At 41.0% G+C, this 24,928-nt stretch overlaps 1 protein-coding gene across 1 annotated transcript in view; it reads right to left on the bottom strand.

Moving 5' to 3' along the window:
- The window catches only part of SPPL3 (signal peptide peptidase like 3), a 101,687-nt gene that overhangs the window by 18,901 nt on the left and 57,858 nt on the right, over positions 1-24,928 (bottom strand). The window contains exon 2 of the mRNA XM_055405682.2: positions 12,452-12,529. Coding sequence (XP_055261657.1) covers positions 12,452-12,529 — 78 coding nt within the window. The remainder of the gene's footprint in view (positions 1-12,451; positions 12,530-24,928) is intronic.

Below are 24,928 nucleotides of genomic sequence, written 5' to 3' on the forward strand. Positions count from 1 at the left end.
TGGCCTTGCCCTGTCAAACATTACCATGGGTCATTATTACACAAAACAGAAGTCTGGCTAAATGAGGCTGTGAGGACTGATATATTTGCTCAAACATGAAGATACATGTATTCCAGCTTTCTAAAACAAGATCCATGAACCTAGGTTTAGCAGATCCCAGAATACTGTGACTGGGGTCCAGTAATGGTTACCCACACTGCATAGCTGTCATTTCGCAAATTAATCTTCATTCAATAGTATGCCAAGAATATATTTCCACATCAATACATACCACTCCTTTTCATTTAAAAAAAAAAAAGGGACTTCCTGGTGGCACAGTGAATAAGAATCCACCTGCCAATGCAGGAGACATGAGTTCAATCCCTGGACCAGGAAGGTCCCACATGCCAAGGAGCAACAAACCCGTGCGCCATAACTACTGAGCCAGTGCTCTAGAGCCCAGGAGCAGCAACTACTGAGCCCATGCACCCCAGAACCTGTGCTCCAAGGAAAAGCCACCGTAATGAGAAGCCAGCACACAGCAATAAACAGTAACCCCCGCATGCTGCAAGGAGAGAAAGCCCTCGCAAAGCAATGAAGACCCAGCACAGACAAAAGTAATTTTAAAAACTATTTTAAAAAAGCCAAGAATACTTCTCCTTGAGTTAACTTGATCTGATACCATTTTTGGTTCAATTCTTGCCTTACTAGAGACAAGCAGTAAGAAAAGCAACCTTTTACAAGCAAATGATACAGTTTTGATCTTGAACTGGGTGGGGTATAACCAATAATGGAGTCTGCCAGATAAATAGTGTCAGAAAGAATGTCAATTGATCAACATTCTTCAAATTTAAGCTGATATACAAGTACAAATCCCACTGTGCATTTTTGGGTCACTTTGATGTAGTGGGTTAGCCAAAAAGTTCATTTGGGTTTTCCCATAACATTTTATGGAAAAACTCGAACAAATTTTTTGCCAACCCAATAGTTTGATTCAGATACTACATTAGGAAATAGTTTAACATTCTCTGAGTGTTTTACTAAGATTTTATTGGGGTGGAGGTGGAGATCTAGTCATTGCTTGAAATGTTTTTTCAGGCTAACACTGATTAAGTTGTAAAGAATACAACTTAAGGAAATCAACTTTTAGTATCTTTAGGAACCAGACTGAATTACAGGGGATTTTTTGGGAAAGTCCTGGGCCCATAAGAACTTCCACTGCTTGCTCAGGACAAGGGGAAATGTGGGCTTATAGTTAGGCCATTTTAGGTTCCTAGGTTGTGATAAAAATGCAAATGTGCTGTGAGAACTGTTAAGACAAAGAGGCCTATATTCAGCCAGCCAAAGAGTACATGTCTGGACCACTGCCCACATTTATCAAGAGATCAATATTCAGAAATAATCAGTTAAAGAACTGATAACCCACTGATTTATCTAGATATTATAAAATGTAACATTAGATCACAGTAAGTTAGCAATCTAGACCACAACTTTCTGCTACTGGTTGTGTCTCCTCAATTTTGGCAAAACTGCTTTTGCTGAAATCTAATTTCATGAAATGCCACCAGGTTATATTGAAGAGTACTATAATTCAGTCAACAAACAACCTGTCTGTTATGAAATGCTATGAAATACAATGTTTCATCCTCTTTCTGAGGGTCTTTCAGTTCAGTTCAGTTGCTCAGTCGTGTCCAACTCTTTGCGACCCCATGAATCACAGCACGCCAGGCCTCCCTGTCCATCACCAACTCCCGGAGTTCACTCAAACTCATGTCCATCGAGTCGGTGATGCCATCCAGCCATCTCATTCTCTGTCGTCCCCGTCTCCTCCCACCCCCAATCCCTCCCAGCATCAGAGTCTTTTCCTGTGAGTCAACTCTTCGCATGAGGTAGCCAAAGTACTGGAGTTTCAGCTTTAGCATCAGTCCTTCCAATGAACATCCAGGACTGATCTCCTTTAGAATGGACTGGTTGGATCTCCTTGCAGTCCAAGGGACTCTCAAGAGTCTTCTCCAGCACCGCAGTTCAAAAGCATCAATTCTTCAGCGATCAGCTTTCTTCACAGTCCAACTCTCACATCCATACATGACCATGAGAAAAACCATAGCCTTGACTAGATGGACCTTGGTTGGCAAAGTAATGTCTCTGCTTTTTAATATGCTATCTAGGTTGGTCATAACTTTCCTTCCAAGGAGTAAGCGTCTTTTAATTTCCTGGCTGCAATCAGCATCTGCAGTGATTTTGGAGCCCAAAAAAATAAAGTCTGATACTGTTTCCACTGTTTCCCCATCTATTTCCCATGACCTATGTCTGATCTTAAAAGCAAGAATAACTGCAATTCACCTGCACAATTTGGTTCTTTTATTCAGGACACTGTAACGTTTTACATTTCTTTCTTCTGAAAGTTGGCTGCTAGAAAGCTTGCTGTGTGTCTGTGGACCACCAGGAGGGGTGTTGGCCGCTATGGTGTGCATTTTTAGACTTATTTTTGGCTCTACTTTGTTTCCACCCATACCTTTTCTTTGTCCCATTCTAATTTACTTTATCTCATCACACCTTGTAAAACTTAATGGTCTGAAATACTTCTGAACAGGGCAGAGTGAAAATAAACAATTGACAATTGCAGGAAGCAAAAGGAAGCTGAGAACACATTTACTGAAAAGTTATACTTGTTCACCTGTTTGAATTCTGATAATGGAATACAATTATGAATACTGAAAAGAAAGGCAAAATGGAATTTTTTATTTTAGTATTTTAAGAATACCATGTTTTTTGATCATTCTAATATTGCAAGGAAGCACAATGAAAGGGAGCGTTCACTTGGTCAAGGTAAACACTATATGGTCAAACTTTGCTGTAAGCTAAATGTGTGCTCCTTGAAAAATTAGAGTGGTTTCTATCAAGGGAACCTTGAAAAAGAAACTGATGAGGCTGTTATATGTATTAAGGAACTTATCCATATGCATTACAATGTACATAACCATTCCCCACACTATCCAATCAATTCAGATTTCTGTAAACGTTTTCTTAAGGTAGGACAGGTTATGAGATGGCAAAAGAACAATTCAAAAGATAAACACATCACACACCAGTGTGCGATAAATACATCATGACATTTGTGAACCATCAGTTCAGTCACTCAGTCATGTCCAACTCTTTGCGACCCCATGGACTGCAGCATGCCAGGCTTCCCTGTCCATCACTAATTCCTGGAGCTTACTCAAACTCATGTCCATTGAATCGGTGATGCCATCCAACCATCTCATCCTCTGTCCCCTTCTCCCGCCTTCAGTCTTTCCCAGCATCAGGGTCTTTTCAAGTGAGTCAGTTCTTCTCATCACATGGCCAAAGGATTAGAGCTTCAGTTTCAGCATCAGTCCTTCCAATGAACATTCAGGACTGATCTCCTTTAGGACTGGTTGGATCTCCTTACAGTCCAAGGGACTCTGCAGAGTCTCTTCCAACACCACAGTTCAAAAGCATCAATTCTTTGGCACTCGGCTTTCTTTATATAGTCCAACTGTCACATCCATACACAACTACTGGAAAAACCAGTAGTTTGACTAGACGGACCTTTGTTGGCAAAGTAATGTCTCTGCTTTTTAATAAGCTGTCTATGATCACAACTTTTCTTCCAAGGAGCAAGAGTCTTTTAATTTCATGGCTGCAGTCACCATCTGCAGTGATTTTGGAGCCCCCCAAAATAAAGTCTGCCACTGTATCTATTGTTTCCCCATCTATTTGCCATGAAGTGATGGGACTGGATGCCATGATCTTAGATTTTTGAATGTTGAGCTTTAAGTCAACTTTTTCAGTCTCTTCTTTCACTTTCATCAAGATGCTCTTTAGTTCTTCTTTGCTTTCTGCCATAAGGGTGGTGTCATCTGCCTATCTGAGGTTACTGGTATTTCTCCCAGCAATCCTGATTCCTGCTTGTGCTTAATCCAGCCCAGCATTTCGCATGATGTACTCTGCATATAAGTTAAATAAGCAGGGTGACAATATACAGCCTTGACGTACTCCTTTTCGTATCTGGAAGCAGTTTGTCGTTCCATGTCCATTTCTAACTGTTGCTTCTTGACCTGCATACATATTTCTCAGGAGGCAGGTCAGGTGGTCTGGTATTCCCATCTCTTTCAGAATTTTCCACAGTTTGTTGAGATCCACACAGTCAAAGGCTTTGGCATAGTCAATGAAGCAGAAATAGATGTTTTTCTGGAACTCTCTTGCTTTTTCCATGATCCAGCGGATGTTGGCAATTTGATCTCTGGTTCCTCTGCCTTTTCTAACACCAGCTTCAACATCTGAAAGTTAACAGTTCGTGTACTGTGAAGCCTGGCTTGGAGAATTTTGATCATTACTTTGCTAGCATGTGAAATTGGAGAAGGCAATGGCACCCCACTTCAGTACTCTTGCCTGGAAAATCCCATGGACGGAGGAGCCTGGTAGGCTGTAGTCCATGGGGTCACAAAGAGTCAGACACGACTGAGCGACTTCATTTTCACTTTTCACTTTCATGCATTGGAGAAGGAAATGGCAACCCACTCCAGTGTTCTCGCCTGGAGAATCCCAGGGACAGGGGAGCCTGGTGGGCTGCTGTCTATGGGGTCGCACAGAGTCGGACAAAACTGAAGTGACTTAGCAGCAGCAGCAGCATGTGAAATGAGTACAACTGTGCGGTAGTTTGAACATTCTTTGCCTTTCTTTGGGATTGCAATGAAAACTGACCTTTTCCAGTCCTGTGGCTGCTGCTCAGTTTTCCAAATTTGCTGGCATATTGAGTGTAGCACTTTCACAGCATCATCTTTTAGGATTTGAAATAGCTCAGCTGAAATTCCATCACCTCCACTAGCTTTGTTTGTAGCTATGCTTCCTAAGGCCCACTTGACTTCGGACTCCAGGATGTCTGGCTCTAAGTGAGTGAGCACACCATCGAGATTATCTGGGTTGTTAAGATCTTTTTTGTACAGCTCTTCTGTGTATTCTTACCACCTCTTCTTGATATTAGATCAAGGATATTAGAAATATCCTTGATATTAGAAATGAATGATATTTCTGTCCTTTATTGTGCCCAGCTTTGCATGAAATGTTCCCTTGCTATCTCTAATTTTCTTGAAGAGATCACTAGGCTTCCCCATTCTATTGTTTTCCTCTATTTCTTTGCACTGATCACTGAGGAAGGCTTTCTTATCTCTCCTTGCTATTCTTTGGATCTCTGCATTCAGATGGGTATATCCTTCCTTTTCTCCTTTGCCTTTTGCTTCTCTCCTCTTCTCAGCTATTTGAAAGGCCTCTTCAGACAATCATTTTGCCTTTTTGCATTTCTTTTTCTTGGGGATGGTCTTGACCCCTGCATCCTGTACAATGTCACAAACCCCCGTCCATAGTTCTTCAGGCAATCTATCAGATCTAATCCCTTGAATCTGTTTGTCACTTCCACTATATAATCGTAAGGGATTTGATTTAGGTCATACCTGAATGGTCTAGTGGTTTTCCCTACTTTCTTCAATTTAAGTCTGAATTCTGCAATAGAGAGTTCATGATCTGAGCCACAGTCAGCTCCCAGTCTTGTTTTTGCTGACTGAATAGTTTCTCCATCTTTGGCTGCAAAGAATATAATCAGTCTGATTTCAGTGTTGACCATCTGGTGATGTGCATGTGTAGAGTCTTCTCTTGTGTTGTTGGAAGAGGGTGTTTGCTATGACCAGTGCGTTCTAAAACTCTGTTAGCCTTTTCCCTGCTTCATTTTGTACTCCGAAGGTCAAACTTGCTTGTTACTCTAAGTATCTCTTGACTTCCTCCTTTTGCATTCCAGTCCCCTATAATGAAAAGGATATCTTTTCGGGTGTTAGTTCCAGAAGGTCTTGTAAGTCTTCATAGAACAGTTCAACTTCAGCTTCTTCAGCATTACTGGTCAGGGCACAAATTTGGATTACTGTGATACTGAATGGTTTGCCTTGGAAATGAACAGAGATCATTCTGTCGTTTTTGAGATTGCATCCAAGAACTGCATTTCGGACTCTTCTGTTGACTATGATGGCTACTCCATTTCTTCTAAGGGATTCCTGCCCACAGTAGTAGATATAATGGTCATCTGAGTTAAATTCACCCATTCTAGTCCATTTTAGTTCGCTGATTCCTAAAATGTTGATGTTCACTCTTGACATCTTCTGTCTGACCACTTCAGATTTGCCTTGATTCATGGACCTGACATTCCAGGTCCTATGAAATACTGCTCTATATAGCATCAGACTTTACTTCCATCACCAGTCACATCCACAGCTAGGTGTTATTTTTGTTTTGGCTCTGTCTCTTCATTCTTTCCGGAGTTACTTCTCTACTGATCTCCAGTAGCATACTGGGCACCTACTGACCTGGGGAGTTCATCTTTCAGTGTCCTATCTTTTTGCCTTTTCATAGTGTTCATGGGATTCTCACGACAAGAATACTGAAGGGATTTGCCATTCCCCTCTCCAGTGGGCCACGTTTTGTCAGAACTCTCCACCATGACCTGTCCATCTTGGGTGGCCCTACACAGCATAGCTCATGGTGAGTTGGTTTGTGAACCACAGTAAGACTTATTTTGGTTAACCCGGTCTAATTTTACAGTTACATGCATTTGGTATGAAGGTCAAAAAAATCATATAAAGTATATTCCTTATCATCTCTGCACTGTCTTCCTAGAGTAGGTTTGGGTATAAGCAAATAAAACTACCCTGGAAATTAAAGAAAGCATGGGGAGGTACTTGCCTTAAAAAAAGATAGTAGTTACTCCATTGTTCCTTTATATAGTAACTTTACATAAAGAGATACATCTGTATTTATGTATTACCTTTTCATCAAGTATGAAGTATATCTTCCTTTTGATTTCCTTTTAAATCTACTTCAAACCTGCTGTTCTTTTGTCTGTTATTCCTGTGGGGACAGAACTCAAGTGTCTTCACAGTAATAAGCTGCCTAAAAAATTCTAAACCATCTCACACTGTGATTCCTGGGTCCCTATGCCCACCTGAGTGGTCCTTTTCACCTCCCCTGCCTCTCCATTAATGTTTTCCTGTTGGTTTGTCAAAGGCTGTGGGGAAATACTTATTACACGAGTAATTATGCTATTTTCTCCCCCTGAGCAGCTGGAAAGATTAAGGAGTTCAGGTATCATCTTTAAGTAACACAGGAAGTCTAGCAAGCAGAGCTAAGCCAAGTGATGGCAAAACGTAAGGGCTCTTAGATTGAGGATTTGTTTTGGGCTTTAAAATCTAGTTTTATTTGGCATAGTTCTCCCCTCTGTACTTAGAAATTTGAAAGCCTGGGGGAAAATAACCAGTACAGTGCACAAACCTTTCATCCTGTGTTTTATGATTTTCTCCATGTCTTCAGAGTTCTCAGTAAAATGTATTATTTAAATGAGCAAATAATGTATTTTTTATGGTCCTAAATCAGAGGAGGTAAGAACATTTGGCTGGGCATTGGGAGAGACAATAGGGATCAGTCAGTTCAGTTCAGCTCAGTCGCTCATTCGTGTCCGACTCTCCGCGACCCCATGAATCACAGCACGCCAGGCCTCCCTGTCCATCACCAACTCCCGGAGTACACTCAAACTCATGTCCACAGAGTCGGTGATGCCATCCAGCCATCTCATTCTCTGTCGTCCCCTTCTCCTCCCGCCCCCAACCTTTCCCAGCATCAGAGTCTTTTCCAGTGAGTCAACTCGTCGCATGAGGTGGCCAAAGTATTGCAGTTTCAGCTTTAGCATCAGTCCCTCCAATGAACATCCAGGATTGATCTCCTTTAGGATGGACTGGTTGGATCTCCTTGCAGTATAAGGGACTCTCAAGAGTCTTCTCCAACACCACAGTTCAAAAGCATCGATTCTTCGGCGATCAGCCTTCTTCACAGTCCAACTCTCACATCCATACATGACCACGGGAAAAACCATTGCCTTGACTAGACGGACCTTGGTTGGCAAAGTAATGTCTCTGCTTTTTAATATACTATCTAGGTTGGTCATAACTTTCCTTCCAAGGAGCAAGCGTCTTTTAATTTCATGGCTGCAATCAGCTTCTGCAGTGATTTTGGAGCCCAAAAAAACAAAGTCTGACACTGTTTCCACTGCTTTTCCATCTATTTCCCATGAAGTGATGGGACCAGATGCCATGATCTTTGTTTTCTGAATGTTGAGCTTCAAACCAACCTTTTCACTCTCCTCTTTCACTTTCATAAAGAGGCTTTTGAGTTCCTCTTCACTTTCTGCCATAAGGGTGGTGTCATCTGCATATCTGAGGTTATTGATATTTCTCCCGGCAATCTTGATTCCAGCTTGTGCTTCTTCCAGCCCAGCGTTCCTCATGATATACTCTGCATATAAGTTAAATAAGCAAGGCGACAATATACAACCTTGACGTACACCTTTTCCTATTTGGAACCAGACAATAGGGATAGGGCTAATCAAATTCAAGAGGCATTTCTTGTGCAAGTCCTATATGGAAGGCAACATGAAAGCAGAGGCCAAGGGAGGAGAAATCTGAAGGAAGAAGTGGTGGTAAAACCATCAAGGCTTAGCAAGGATGAAGACTGAGAGGAAATGTTTTTGACTTAGCAAAAAAACAGACTCTGAGAACTTCAGGGGAGCTTCAATAGAATTGTGAAAGGTTAAAAACATATCAATGAGTGGGTCCATAAAGTGCCACCAGCAATAAGAGCCAACAATGTGCAACAACGGAAAAGAGTTTATCCACTGTGCAGGTCACCTGAATGAGGCCAGAGTACAGGGCTCCCATCCTAAGCCTACCGAACAACCTTCCCCAGGTGATTCTTATGGTCGGAGAACTACTACTGAAGAAAAAACAATCACAAAAAGAGGCTTTTAAGAAACTTCTAATTTCTTCTGACTTTACTATCAGATCAATTTATTCGCTTCACAAATGAAATGTTCTTTTTCTCAATAGCCAGCAGCAGTAGAGTACTGCCCGAGTTTAAATCCCAGCTGCATCCCTTATTACTTGGGTGAGCTACGTAACATTTCTGGGCCCTAATTTCCTCATTTATAAAATGGGAATAACAGTATTTATTCTGTTGAATTGATATAAAGATTAAATGAGACTTTAGGTAAAGCATTTACCACTGTACATGGAACATGAATGCTCAGTAAAACATTAGCTATTTTCTTCATCAGGTTTCTTTAATAAAGTCAGTGTCTAACCAAAAAAATTTCTAGTAGCCAATAACAACCATACATCTCTAAACGACCCCCTCAAAACAAATAGAAGTCACTCACAACATCTGAGAAGCATCTAAACTGGTAGAAACAGCAGAAGCGAGACAGCAAGATAGACTAGTCAGCATAACTTAGCACCCTAGGGTACCCAGAAGAACTATACAAAAAGATCTTAATGACCCAGATAACCGCAATTGTGTGATCACTCACCTAGAGCCAGACATCTGGAGTCTGAAGTCAAGCAGGTCTTAGGAAGCATCGCTACGAACAAAGCTAGTGGAGGTGATGGAATTCCAGCTGAGCTATTTCAAATCCTAAAGGATGATACTGTGAAAGTGCTGCACTCAATATGCCAGTAAATTTGGAAGACTCAGCAGTGGCCACAGGACTGGAAAAGGTCAATTTTCATTCCAATCCCAAAGAAAGGCAATGCCAAAGAATGTTCAAACTATTGCACAATGGCACTCATTTCACACGCTAGCAAAGTAACGCTCAAAATTCTCCAAGCCAGGCTTCAACAGTACATGAACTGAGAACTTCCAGATGTTCAAACTGGATTTAGAAAAGGCAGAGGAACCAGAGATCCACTGGATCATAATTCCAGAAAAACATCTACTTCTGCTTCACTGAGTATTCTAAAGCCTTTGACTGTGTGGATCACACCAAACTGTGGAAAATTCTTAAAGAGATGGGAATACCAGACCACCTGACCTGCCTCCTGAGAAACCTAGAATGCAGGTCAAGAAGCAACAGTTAGAACTGGACATGGAACAAAGGAAAGGAGTACATTAAGGCTATATACTGTCACTCTGCCTGTATAACTTATATACAGAGTACATCATGTGAAATGTCAGGCTGGATGATTCCACAAGCTGTAATCAAGATTTCCAGGAGAAATATGAATATGATATGCAGATGACACCACCCTAGTGGCAGAAAGCCAAGAACTAAAGAGCCTCTTGATGAAAGTGAAAGAGGAGACTGAAAAAGTTGGCTTAAAGCTCAACATTCAGAAAACTAAGATCATGGCATCTGGTCCCATCACTTCATGGCAAATAGGGAAATAATGGAAACAGTGACAGACTTTATTTTCTTGGGCTCCAAAATCACTGCAGATGGTGACTACGGCCATGAAATTAAAAGATGCTTGCTCCTTGGAAGTAAAGTTATGACCAACCTAGACAGCATATTAAAAAGCAGAGACATTACTTTACCAACAAAGGTCCATCTAGTCGAAGCTATGGCTTTTCCAATATTCATGTAGGGATGTGAGAGTTGGGCCATAAAGAAGGCTGAGCGCCAAAGAATTGATGTTTTTGAACTGTGGTGTTGGAGAAGACTCTTGAGAGTCCCTTGGACTGCAAGGAGATCAAACCAGTCAATCCTAAAGAAATCAGTCCTGAATATTCATTGGAAGGACTGATGCTGAAACTGAATTTCCACTGACTTTGGCCACCTGATGCGAAGAACTGACTCACTGGAAAAGACCCTGATGCTGGGAAAGATTGAAGGCGGGAGAAGGGGACGACAGAGGATGAGATGGTTGGATGGCATCACTGACTCAACAGACATTGAGTTTGAGCAAGCTCCAGGAGATGGGGAAGGACAGGGAAGCCTGGCGTGCTGAAACCCATGAGGTTGCAAAGAGTCGGACACAACTGACTGACTGAACAGGGTACCAGCTGGCTGTGCCCTAATGAATTCCCTGTATTTTCATTGAGCAACCCATGTCCAAATAAGTAATAAGCCAGTTCTTCATTCAGCTATCCCTCATTTACATTAAAGCAAGAACCAAGGAAATCACTCTAGCAGTTTTACTCACTGATTACTGCAATTTTTGTTTCTGCTACCATGAAAAGATTTTTTTTCTGGCTGCACTGGGTCATCACTCCCATTATCACCTGAGCTCCGCCTCCTGTCAGGTCAGTGGCGGCATTAGACTCTCATAAGAGTGCAAAACTTACTGTGAACTGTGCATGTGAATGATCCAGGTTGCACGCTCCTTATGAGAATCATCCAGAAACCACTCTCAGCCCCCTCACTCTGCCAAGGTCTGTGGGAAAACTGTCCTCTATGAAACTGGTCCCTGGTGCCAAAGAGGTTGGGGACCGCTGATTTAAACTATAAAAATGTACACAGTATATAAGTACATGCCAAATAAAACGTCATTTGAACTAACGAAAGGAGTTTCAGAGCTGTGAGTCTAAAGTTTTGTTTTGTTTTTTAATTATAAAAACTTTCGAATTGCTATTATATACTCAAAAAGAAAAAAACAAAAATTTGTCTAAAGCATAGAGATACAAAAAATACAGGATCATGCTGATGAGGTTCTAAGCTGCTCTGGTTTGACTGATGCTTCCTAAGGGTGGCTAGGAACCTAGGGTTCTCAGCAGAAGTCTCAATGAATAAAACATTTATCAACTGATACTGGAACTATCAACAGTATTTTACTTGTTTTACTCAATGCTGAGATAAAGTCCAGAAGTCTGTAATTTTACCAGATACTCATTAAAATCCTTAAGCTTGATTATTTCCTTTATCACTGCTGCTCCCTTTCAAGTTCTCAATTTAAAATTTCCCAGGCAGCCTTCATTTTTAAATGTATCCACCACAAAACTATCAGTTATACAACCACTAAGATTTCTCTAAAATAAGAATAGTGAAAAGAAGAAGGGAGTGAGTATCTAGCTTCTTATCTTTGTATTTCTATGGCTGTCTGCTAGGATGGGAACTTCAAGAAGATCCAGTCTCAGCATTCCTAAGGTCAGCAGAGAGAATACCTGGTAAAGGCAACTGTGCACAATTTTCGTAATAGTAGCCTGAACCTTATGAAATTATGTGTGTATGTCAAAAAAGTTGACTATCTATTGGCAATTTCATATATGGCTCAACATAGGTCAACGCCTTTTTTTTTTTTAATTAAGAAGAACATTCTGTCCCTTTGAGACACTGCAGAATCAGTCAAGGACTCTCTCCTTAACTCTCTCAATGAGTACATTTAATGTGAATCATTTTTCCCCCAGAACCAGAATTTAAGCGATTAGTTTTCACTTATTTGCATTAAAATGCCAAAGCCATAGGCAAGACCAAGAAGTGTTTTAACAGCCAACCAAAGAATAAATATCAGAATTATCCTGTTCAACTCAATTCCTGTCAAAGTCATGTTTCTCTTCAAAGAAGCAATAAATTCTGGTCCCAACACCCAGAACAATGCGTCTTCCACCTCCAACAGAAATCAATCCCATTTTGAGAGCATCTTACCTGAAACTACCATAGACTATAAGTAGAATGGAAATCAGAAAAGTAGACACTTGACTGGAATCCACCAGAGAATAGGCCCTAGAGAAAAAAAAGGAAAAAAAAATTTTAATCACATGGCAGCAAACTCATGGAGTTTACAGTCTAATGGAGTTCTATAAACTCCACTAAGTTTTATTTTTGTCTAAGAAGGAAAAAAGGTATAAATTGGCATGAACAAAATATTAACTGAAACAGAGATCTGGTAGTTGAGCATAAAAGTAAAAGTACAGATTCACAGTTTTTATTAGTTAGCCTTCACCAGGTGTTCAATGGTATCAGTGTAAAACTCCCATCTCAGTATAATACACATATGTGCTTCCACTCCCAAGCACCAAAATATCTACCAACTCTGTACTTGTGAATTATCAGTAGTATCTTAGTGATTTTACTCAGTAATAAAGTAAAGCTCATGTCTCCCATGGGTTCTAGTTTTGTTTTTTTTTTTAACTATTGGTTCTCTTCATGTGGATATCCCACAGAAGGTTCTTTAAAGTCAACAGGTTGAAAACTACAGTCATTGTTCTTCCCTTCATACCTGACCCTTTCAAGGCATATCATGATTCCTTCAGCATTCCTGATACCCTCTTCCCTTCCTTTCCACATTATGACGATAGTCAGAAAGTCCCACAACTTCCATGTCCGCAAATAACCTCCCCTTCACGGATCACAGCCTTGTGACGAAGGGGCTTGTGTAACTCAATGAAGCTAAGAGTCATGCTGTGCAGGGCCACCCAAGATGGACGGGTCATAGTAAAGAGTACTGACAAAAAGTGGTCCACTCGAGGAGGGAATGGCAACCCACTCCACAGTATTCTTGCCAAGAGAATCCCAAAATTATATGAAAAGGTAAAAAGATATGACACCAGAAGATGAGCCCCCAAGGTCGGAAGGTGTCCAATATGCTACTGGGAAGAGCAGAGGGTAATTACTAATAGCTCCAGAAAGAATGAAGCAGCTGGGCCAAAACGTAAATGATGCTCAGTTGTGCATGTGTCTGGTGGTGAAAGTAAAGTCCAGTGCTGCAAAGAACAATATTGTCCAGGACATGAATTTGAGCAAACTCCAGGAGACAATGAAGGACAGGGAAGCCTGGCATGCTGTAATCCATGGGGTCACAGAGAGTTGGACACAACTTAGCGACTGAACAACACAAATACACACCCTATTTCTCTTAACTGTGCTGCCAATTCCTTAGCTCCCTTCTATGGCTTCACTATCAGAAGTAAAAAAAAAAAATCTTTGGCCACACCGTGTGGCATGCAGGATCTTAGTTCCCCGACCAGGAGTCAAAGTTGGACGCCCTGCAGTGAAAGCTCGGAGTCCTAACCAATGGACTGTAAGGCAAGTCCCAATGTTTTCAAGTCTGTCTTCAGAAATTCACCCTTCCGAGTACCCATTCATGTTAGGGATTTTCCCAGAACAAATTTTTCCTCTTTTCATTCATCAAATATTTAATGATGATTCTGTGCCTGGCACTCTGCCAGCCCCCAGGGATGGAATAAAAAATAAGGTTGTCTTGATCCTGTCTCTTAAATGTCTTTCTAAAGGAATTTAAAAATTAAAGTTTGGTCTAAAGGAATGAAAACAAAAAGCTAACATAAGCAAGTGAATGTAACTGCTGAAAATGTTATGAAGGGGAGGAAGACAAGTACAGGATACCCTGAGAATGTGTAACAGGTGGAGCCTACCGAACTGGGGGTGGTGGGCTTCCTTAGGGAGGCAGACGAATGAGAGAGACACAAGACTCAATCAAACAGGATCTGATGACTATTTAGGAGAGCTGAGAGAGGATCCTAGGTTTCTGCTAAGCAGCTGGTGGATGGCTGTACCATCTGGCAAAAAAGGCAACAACAATAGGAGGAGCAGAGTCAAAGTTCCCAATGTGCTGAGGAGAAGCTGGCTCTCTGGGTCCATAGCTCAGAAGCAGCTCTACGCTAAGGACACAGACTGGGAGCTCACGACCCTCCACATGGAAACTGAAGCCACAGGTTGCGCAAGAGGACCCAGGATGAAAGCCCGAAAAGCCAGCAATCTAAACATCAGGAAGAAGGAGGTGCTGCAAACAAAACATGGTGAGACTGAGAAAGAGGAAGACCCAGAAGAGCAAGGTGAAGCGTTTCCAAAGAGGCAGGAGGATCAGACGAGATGGTGCCTGAACTTAAAACTGCTCTACCCCTGAGCCACAGCTGATCAGTTACTTACCCTCTCTAAGCTTTAGCTAGGTCCCATCTGTAAAATGAGGATAATGACAACACCTCTCTCAAAGAGCTGTCAAAGGATTAAATGAGGCTTTCCTGGTGGCTCAGTGGTAAAGAATCCGCCTGCCAATGCAGGAGACATGGGTTCGATTCCTGGTCCGGGAATATCCCACATGCTGTGTGGCAATTAAGCTTGCACCACAAGTACTGAGCCTGCGCTCTAGATCCTGCAAGACACGGCTAATGAAGCCCTGCGCCCTAGAGCCCATGCTCTGCAACAAGAGAAGCCACTGCAATGAGAAGCCCGCCCACTGCAGCCCAGAGCGGGCTCTGCATGCCACAACCAGAGAAAGCCCGCATGGCAACCAAGACCTGCGCAGCCCCAAATGAATAAACTTTCACAGAATCAAGATCAAGACAGAGCTCTACAACAGCAAAACAAACTGCTTAAAAAAAGAATGAAATGAGAGTTCACACTCTGAGCTGAACCCAGTAATTACTCAATGTTCAATGCTTGTATTAAGAGGGAGAGGTCATGAGTCCTGAAGGTGGCTGAGATGTCAAGGAAGACGAAAACTGCAGAGTCACTGGGTTTATTTAATGTGTGAGTCACCGACGATTTTAGAAAGAACAGTTTTGATGGAGTGAGCGGTAGGGACAGGAGTCAGGTTGGAAATGGCTGAGAAGTTAAAGGTAAGGAAACAGAGATAGCTTTTTGAAAAGTACAGTTCCAAAGGAAACAGCAGCTACAGCGGAATGAATGTAAGGTAAGGGAAGCACAAGCTGGAATCAAGATTGCCGGGAGAAATATCAATAACCTCAGATATGCAGATGACACCACCCTTATGGCAGAAAGTGAAGAGGAACTCAAAAGCCTCTTGATGAAAGTGAAAAGGTTGGCTTGAAGCTCAACATTCAGAAAACAAAGATCATGGCATCTGGTCCCATCACTTCATGGGAAATAGATGGAAAAACAGTGGAAACAGTGTCAGACTTTATTTTTTGGGCTCCAAAATCACTGCAGATGCTGATTGCAGCCATGAAATTAAAAGACGCTTGCTCCTTGGAAGGAAAGTTATGACCAACCTTGATAATATATTAAAGAGCAGAGACATTACTTTGCCAACCAAGGTCCGTCTAGTCAAGGCAATGGTTTTTCCCGTGGTCATGTATGGATGTGAGAGTTGGACTGTGAAGAAAGCTGATCGCCGAAGAATCGATGCTTTTGAACTGTGGTGTTGGAGAAGACTCTTGAGAGTCCCTTATACTGCAAGGAGATCCAACCAGTCCATTCTAAAGGAGATCAATCCTGGGTGTTCATTGGAAGGACTGATGCTAAAGCTGAAACTCCAATACTTTGGCCACCTCATGCAACGAGTTGACTCACTGGAAAAGACTCTGATGCTGGGAAAGGTTGGGGGCGGGAGGAGAAGGGGACAACGGAGAATGAGATGGCTGGATGGCATCACTGACTCTGTGGACATGAGTTTGAGTGTACTCCGGGATTTGGTGATGGACAGGGAGGCCTGGCGTGCTGTGATTCATGGGGTCGCGGAGAGTCGGACACGACTGAGCGACTGAACTGAACTGAACTGAAGGGAAGTCTTAATTAATTTTTAAAGACAGGAGATACTCAACCTTTCTTGTATGTTGACTGGAAATTATACCAGTGAAGAGGAAAGACACATGAACACAGAGAAGGATGTCTCCTTTAAACTTTCTAAAAAAACCCAGGACATAAAATGAAACTTCATAGTAAGACACTGTGGCCTGTACTGTCAAATTATTTTATCTTTATTAAAGATACATGCTGAAGTATCTCTGGGTAAAATGATATAAGGCTTGCTTTAAAATATTCCAGGAATAAGAAAAGGTAGGAAGGATAGCTTTTTTTTTTTAAAGGTGAAATTGTTTTTAATTATTGAAACTGGAATGACAGGTATATGGGGGTTCCTTATACTCTTCTGCTTTTGCATATTTTCTGAAAACCTCCACAAAAAAAAAAAAAAAGGAAATTTTCTCTTTTTTACAGCAGTCTTTGAGAAGGTGAGACAATGAAAAGCATGAGAGGTGAATGAATACAGCCATTTATCTTCTGGCTCACGAGTTCTGTCCCACAGCACCCCACAGTGGGCACCCACAATTTCCTAAAATTTCAGTCAGCAAGGGGATGCAGAAGCAGGAGACAGTGGATGGCCGCTCTAGCCCCTTCGCTAGCTTCTGTCCAGCTATCAGCTTACCCATAAGAGATACCTGGAACAGTACATTTCCTATATTAGGAAAACTGATTTCAATTTCCCTTTAAAGTTATCTCATGCTCTGCCATAATCTTTGCACACATCTTTCAAAATTCTCAAAACAAATGACCTCTCTTTAGAGGGAGTGTTTTCCAGAAGTTAAAAAATATCTTCAGGGGGAACAGGTCATATATTCACATGGCACAAAACTCAAAACTATGTACAGTACACACTGACAAGTCTCTCTCCCACCTAGCCTCCTCTCCTATTTCCTCTTTACATAACCACTTTTATTAGTTTCTCCAGTGGCCTTCTAAAACATATAATATAAACATACTACTTCTTACCATTTCTTCACACACAAGACAGGCCATTAAATACACTGCTCTGCACTCCCCCACCTTCCCCTTTACCATACAGCCTAGAGATCTTCCCAAATCAGTCTGCTGCTGCTGCTGCTATGTCGCTTCAGTCGTGTCCGACTCTGTGCGACCCCATAGACGGCAGCCCACCAGGCTCCCCCGTCCCTGGGATTCTCCAGGCAAGAACACTGGAGTCGGCTGCCATTTCCTTCTCCAATGCATGAAAGTGAAGAGTGAAAGTGAAGTCACTCAGTCATGTCCAACTCTTAGCGACGCCATGGACTGCAGCCCACCAGGCTCCTCCATCCATGAGATTTTTCCAGGCAAGAGTACTGGAGTGGGGTGCCACTGCCTTCTCCATATCAGTGCCCATATCAGTATATTATTTTTATTTTCTTTAAACATCTGTGTAGTATTGCACTGTGTAGACATACCCTTTTGTTTCTAAAAATTCTACTACAGTTCTGTTATAAAGAGCTTTGTAAGTTATACTCACAGTCACACACAAGAAATAACACATCTACAGAGAATAAAGTTCCTGAAAATAAGGTTGTGGGATGCAGGAGGAAATGTAGCATGATAAATGTGGAGGAAATGCAGCGTGATAAATGTGGTCAAGCTGCCCACCATAGAGGTTTTATCATTTTGCACTATAACCAGTAACAGACCAGAGTCTCTGTCTTCCAAAGTCTTGTCAACAGTGAGTGTTGTCCAACTTTTGAAATTTTTTTTTAACCAATCTAACAGATGAAGATTCATATTTCAATATGGTTTTCATTTGCGTTAATTACTTTTGTGATGTAATTAATTTCAAAGTGAATTAAAGTGAGACTGAGTAGCTTTTCATGATTAAGAGCCTGGTCTACAAAGCATGAAATGAGTGTGCGTGTGTGTAAGTGTAATGTGTGTGTGTGTGTGTGTGTGTGTGTAATGAGCATGTGTGTGTGTGTGCATGCAGCAAAGAGACTTCACTTTTCTTTTGCTAGTGTTTTCCTTGGATGACTTGACTTTTTCGTACACTGCACATTCTGAAGCATATTGTCATTCCCTAAAAGGTACATTACACGTTTAACCTTGCGAACTACACGTCTTAAGTCTAATACTATTGTCTCCTCGCTACAACTGTCAAATCAATACAGACTCTGCAGAGACATCACTTAAGACTTCTGTAAGTCTGGGCTGAAGTTTTGTTAAACCAGCCTTCCCTCCTCCACAGATCCCCTGTGCTCTGCTCTGCATGACTAACTATACTGAGTCACTGATGTTCTTCACAATCTACTTTTCAAGGTGAAGTCTTGGCCATGTGCAAAATATCTTCTGAAGAGGCTGATTAGCACTACCAGTTCTCATCTCCATTTCCTGGCCCTGCACACTACCCACTAGAGAGCTAAATGCATGGTTTCATTTAATGCTTTCTTCTATACTGGACCATTTTATTTTCCAAATAAATCTGTACTAAGGAAATCTGGTTAAAGCTGACTCGTAATATAGTTCATGGCATAATTTATAATAAAACTTAAAAAAACCCTTTTAACAACTTTGCAAACTGTACCAAATTTCACATAACTAGAAGTTATGATTTATTTCACAGTGTTATTTGAAATTTCATATACTTTCAACTCAACCTACAACTATGGCAGTTTTACAAAAAGCCTTTAACAAAAAGTATTATAAAATACAGAAAATGAATTAAAATAGAAGCCCAGTGGTCTACCTTACTGTACAGCCTATCCTATACTTCGGACTCCACCAAAGCATCAGCAGGCATGTATCATTTCTCAGGCCCTACAACAAGGTGTCTGTTTCCAGGGACTCTGGACTCACATTAAAGACAGGAATTACTCTACACTATGAAGTAAAAGGAATTCTTACAGAAATGCAAATAAAAACTAAATACACGCATCTGAGACACACTGAAATCAGGTTAGCCAAACGTACTAAAAACAGACTCAAAGACTTGGCCAAATGAGGTAGGAGTATTGGTCAGCTGTTGAGCTGCAATATTTTATATGGTTATTACGAAAAACAATTAATTCTTTAACTGCATTCCCCCAAGTCTTAATAGACAAAGACAGAGAAATACCAGAAAGTTCTTGCATATGTAAGGTTATATTCCACACCCTAAGATTTTTAGAACCATACTGGATTTTAGTAGCTGCTCTACAGTCAAGCATCTATTTCTAGCTGCTTTACCAGCAAGTGCTTAGACACATATCCTGCTAAAAATCATGCCAAACCAAGACACAGAGAGTACTGTTCTATAATGTGTCCTGTGTGTCAGCCTTCCAGCTATACAATGAAAGCATTCTTGTCCACCCAACAAACCAAGTCACTACTATTCCAACCCTGCACATTGACTGAGAATAGCACTTGGCAAATTTTTTGGTCTTGAGACCATCTACACTCGTAAAATTAAGGACCCTGAGAATTTCTGTTCCTATAGGTTACATCTACTGATATTTATGACACTAGAAATTAAAAGTGAGAAAAGTTTTAAATGTTTATTTAGTAATTCATTTAAATATAATAAAACCATTGCAACACGAGCACATAAATTACATTTCTAAAGGAAAGATAACAGTTTTCCAAAACAAAAAATATAGATGAGGGGCATCCTTCTACGTTTTCATAAACCTCTTTAATGTCTGACTTAAGCAGAAGTCAGCCAGATTCTCATAATTGCTTCTACATTCAATTTGTTGCTGTATGTTACTTTAGTTGAACTTTATGGGGGGAAAAATCTGGCCTCACATAGACAGGTAGCTGGAAAATGGAAGAACACTGAAATAATCTTTTCAGATAACTAAGGATACTCTACGATACTACCCTAAAATTCAACAAGTCGTCATTTCTTACAGGTTACTTGAAATGTGAAATCTGAAACCTTGTCTGAATTTAAAAAAAAAACAACAAAAAACTATTACATTAAAATCTCATGGACTATGCTATCAAATGGTTCTTTTATCCATGGGTGATTCTGTAACATCACACACTGGTCACTAAGTCATGCAGCTCCTCCAGATGTTGTCACATTTCATTCCACAATATCTGAAAAACCTCATTTGTTAATTTCACTCTTGAGGCTAATGATAATGGGGGCAAACATGTCCAAAATGCCTATTTTCATGCAAATTTTATCACTGGCAAAAATATCCCCCCACCCCCTTGAAGTGACAGGCTCACTTTATCCATTTGTGAGAAACTCAGCCACACACTGAAGTGTGAATAACTCCATAGTTTGTCTACTATTTATTCTTCAAGCAAAAATGGTGTCCCAAGAAAACAGTAGTTAGTTCAGCTAGCATTTTAAATGACCACACAAGTTTTTTTGTCTTTTTTTTTTTTTTTTAAGAAAACTGTTGCACTCATCTCACACAGTAGTAAAGTCATGCTCAAAATTCTCCAAGCCAGGCTTCAGCAATATGTGAACCGTGAACTTCCAGATGTTCAAGCTGGTTTTAGAAAAGGCAGAGGAACCAGAGATCAAATGGCCAACATCCACTGGATCATGGAGAAAGCAAGAGAGTTCCAGAAAAACATCTATTTCTGCTTCATTGACTATGCCAAAGCCTTTGACTGTGTGGATCACAATAAACTGTGCAACATTCTGAAAGAGATGGGAATACCAGACCACCTAACCTGCCTCTTGAGAAACCTATATGCAGGTCAGGAAGTAACAGTTAGAAATGGACATGGAACAACAGAATGATTCCAAATAAGAAAAGGAGTACGTCAAGGTTGTATATTGTCACCCTGCTTATTTAACTTGTATGCAGAGTACATCATAAGGAATGCTGGGCTGGAAGAAGCACAAGCTGGAATCAAGATTGCCGGGAGAAATATCAATAACCTTAGATAGGCAGATGACACCACCCTTATGGCAGAAAGTGAAGAGGAACTAAAGAGCCTCTTGATGAAAGTGAAAGAGGAGAGTGAAAAGGTTGGCTTGAAGCTCAACATTCAGAAAACAAAGATCATGGCATCTGGTCCCATCACTTCATGGGAAATAGATGGGGAAACAGTGGAAACAGTGTCAGACTTTATTTTTTTGGGTTCCAAAATCACTGCAAATGCTGATTGCAGCCATGAAATTAAAAGACGCTTACTCCTTGGAAGGAAGGTTATGACCAACCTGGATAGTGTATTAAAAAGCAGAGACATTACTTTGCTAACAAAGGTCCGTCTAGTCAAGGCTATGGTTTTTCCAGTGGTCATGTATGGATGTGAGAGTTGGACTGTGAAGAAAGCTGATCGCCGAAGAATTGATGCTTTTGAACTGTGGTGCTGGAGAAGACTCTTGAGAGTCCCTTGGACTGCGAGGAGATCCAACCAGTCCATCCTAAAGGAGACCAGTCCTGGGTGTTCACTGGAAGGACTGATGCTAAAGTTGAAACTCCAATAGTTTGGCCACCTCATGTGAAGAGCTGACTCATTGGAAAAGACCCTGATGCTGGGAGGGATTGAGGGCGGGAGGAGAAGGGGACAACAGAGGATGAGATGGCTGGATGGCGTCACTGACTTGATGCACATGAGTTTGGGTGCACTCTGGGAGTTGGTGATGGACAGGGAGGCCTGGTGTGCTGAGATTCATGGGGTCGCAAAGAGTCGGACATGCCTGAGCAACTGAACTGAACTGCATATCCCACAGTTTGTGGGTAGGTATGTATACACAGATTCCCACATCCTCTTTATCCATTTTCTATCAATAGGCACTTAGGTTACTTCCCTATGTTGACTATTGTTAATAAGGCTGCTATGAGCATTAGGGTGCATTACCTCCTCAAATTAGTTTTTTTGTTTTCTTTGGATAAACAGCCAGAAATGGAACCGTTGGTTCAAACGGTAGTTCTATTTTTAATTTTTTGAGGAACTTCCATACTGTTTTCCATGGTGGCTGCATCGATTTACATTCCCACCAGCAGTGCAAGAGGGTTCCATTTGCTCTACATCCTTGCCAACTCTTGTTATTTCTTGTCTTTTTGACGACAGTGATGCTGACAGGGGTGAGTGGTATCTCACCATGGTTTTGATTTATATTTTCCTGATGACTACTCTCAATAAGCATCTTCTCATGTGCCTATTGACCATCTGTATACCTTTTTTGGAAAAGAAGGTCCTCTGCCCATTTTTTTTAATAAGGGGAAATTTTGCATTTTATTAGAGAAAAAACAAGTGTGCTCAAGCGCTGAGATTTAACAAAAGTAATTTTAACTGCTTTACCCTAAATGAAACTTTACTTTTTTTTAAAGCAGTATGTGCAGAGTGGTGAAGAATACAATTAGTTCAGCTTGATTCATCTTACAGCATCGCAGTGATTTTTTTTCTCTTTTAACCCACCACTGCTTTTTACCATAAGAAAAAAAAATGTCAAAATGAAAAAGACAAATAGGTAGCATTATGAAAACAGTCTGACCCTGTGGATTTCCTGATATGGTCTGAGTAAACCCCAGTGATCCACTATTCACAGTCTGAGAACTGTTGGCTATATAAACTACTGCTTTTTCTTACATGCAATTCTAACAGATCACAAGACAGCAGGGTAGCTACAATTTGTTTCTGCTTTGCAAAACATCCGACTTCAAACAAAATATGCAAACTATGACTTATATTCCAGGCCTAAGAAATGGTACAATCTTTCCCTTAACGGTGAAATACACTGAAATAGAATTAAATTTGTATTTTTATCTAAAAATACTGTCTACCACAATGTTCACAGTAATGGTCTTTCACATTTTTTTCTTATTTTCAGGGGAAAAAAAGCCAAGTATATATTCTAAACATAGTAATGGAATAAGTATCTTATCAGATGAAATTTTAACAAATCTTCATGTGTAAGATACAAAACAAAGAACAAAGCTAGTGGAGGTGATGGAATTCTAGCTGAGCTATTGCAAATTCTAAAAGATGATGCTGTGAAAGTGCTGCACTCAATATGCCATCAAATCTCGAAAACTCAGCAGTGGCGACAGGATTGGAAATGGTCAGTTTTCATCCCAATCCCAAAGAAAGGCAATGCCAAAGAATGTTCAAACTACTGCATAATTTCACTCATCTCACATGCTAGCAAAGTAATGCTCAAAATTCTCCAAGCCAGGCTTCAATAGTACATGAACCAAGAACTTCCAGATGTTCAAGCTGGATTTAGAAAAGGCAGAGGAACCAGAGACCAAATTGCCAACAACCCACTGGATCATGGAAAAAGCAAGAGAGTTCCAGGAAAACATCTACTACTGCTTTATTGATTATGCCAAAGCCTTTGACTGTGTGGATCACAATTAACTGTGGAAAATTCTTAAAGAGATGGGAATACAAGACCACCTTACCTCCCTCCTTAGAAATCTGTATGCAGGTCAAGACTAACAGTTAGAACTGGACATGGAACAACAAGCTGATTCCAAATTGGGAAAGCTGTACATCAAGGTTGGATATTGTCACCCTGCTTATCTAACTCATAGGCAGAGTACATCATGCGAAATGTTGGGCTGGAGGAAGCACAAGCTGGAATCAAGACTGCCGGGAGAAATATCAATAACCTTAGATATGCAGATGACAACACCCTTATGGCATAAAGTGAAGAGGAACTAAAGAGTCTCTTGATGAAAGTGAAAGAGGAGAGTGAAAAGGTTGGCTTAAAGCTCAACATTCAGAAAACTAAGATCATGGCATCTGGTCCCATCACTTCATGGCAAATAGATGGGGAAATAATGCAAACAGTGACAGACTATTTTGGGGGGCTCCAAAATCACTGCAGATGGTGACTGCAGCCATGAAATTAAAAGATGCTTGCTCCCTGGAAGAAAAGCTATGACCAACCTAGACAGCATATTAAAAAGCAGAGACATTACTTTGCCAACAAAGGTCCATCTAGTCAAAGCTATGGTTTTTCCAGTAGTCGTGTATGGACGTGAGAGTTGGACCATAAAGAAAGTTGAGCGCTGAAGAGTTGATGCTTTTGAACAGTAGTGTTGGAGAAGACTGTTGAGAGTCTCTTGGATTGCAAGGAGATCAAACCAGTCAATCCTAAAGGAAATCAGTCCTGAATATTCACTGGAAGGACTAATGCTGAAGCTGAAACTCCAATACTTTGGCTACCTAATGCGAAGAACTGACTCATTGAAAAAGACCCTGATTCTGGGAAAGATTGAAGGTGGGAGGAGAAGGGGATGACAAAGCATGAGCTGGTTGGTTGGCTGGCATCACTGACTCGATGGACATAAGTTTGAGCGAGCTCCGGGAGTTAGTGATGGACTCTGGAGAGAAGCCTGGCATGCTACAGTGCATGGGGTTGCAAACAGTCGGACGCAACTGAACTGAAGATACAGAAAATAAGACAGTCATTTAAGACGGTTACAATCTAGTAAGGAGACACTGTATAAAGGCAAGGTGGAAGAATGTAACATTTAATAGAGAAATTTGGAAAGTTGGGTTACTTTCCGAAAGAGGGTGAGATGGGGTTTGGGGAGACTGGAATCCAAATATGACCTGTATTTTTTTAGCTTTCCTTTCAGATGAATTGACTTCCCTGGTGGCTCAGACGGTAAAGCATCTGCCTACAACGTGGGAGACCGGGGTTCGATCCCTGGGTTGGGAAGATTCCCTGGAGCAAGGAATGGCAAACCACTCCAGTACTCTTGCCTGGAA

Source organism: Moschus berezovskii, chromosome 19 (assembly GCF_049115385.1).
Source record: "Moschus berezovskii isolate FMDL1 chromosome 19, NW_MosBer_1.0, whole genome shotgun sequence".
Taxonomy (NCBI): domain Eukaryota; kingdom Metazoa; phylum Chordata; class Mammalia; order Artiodactyla; family Moschidae; genus Moschus; species Moschus berezovskii.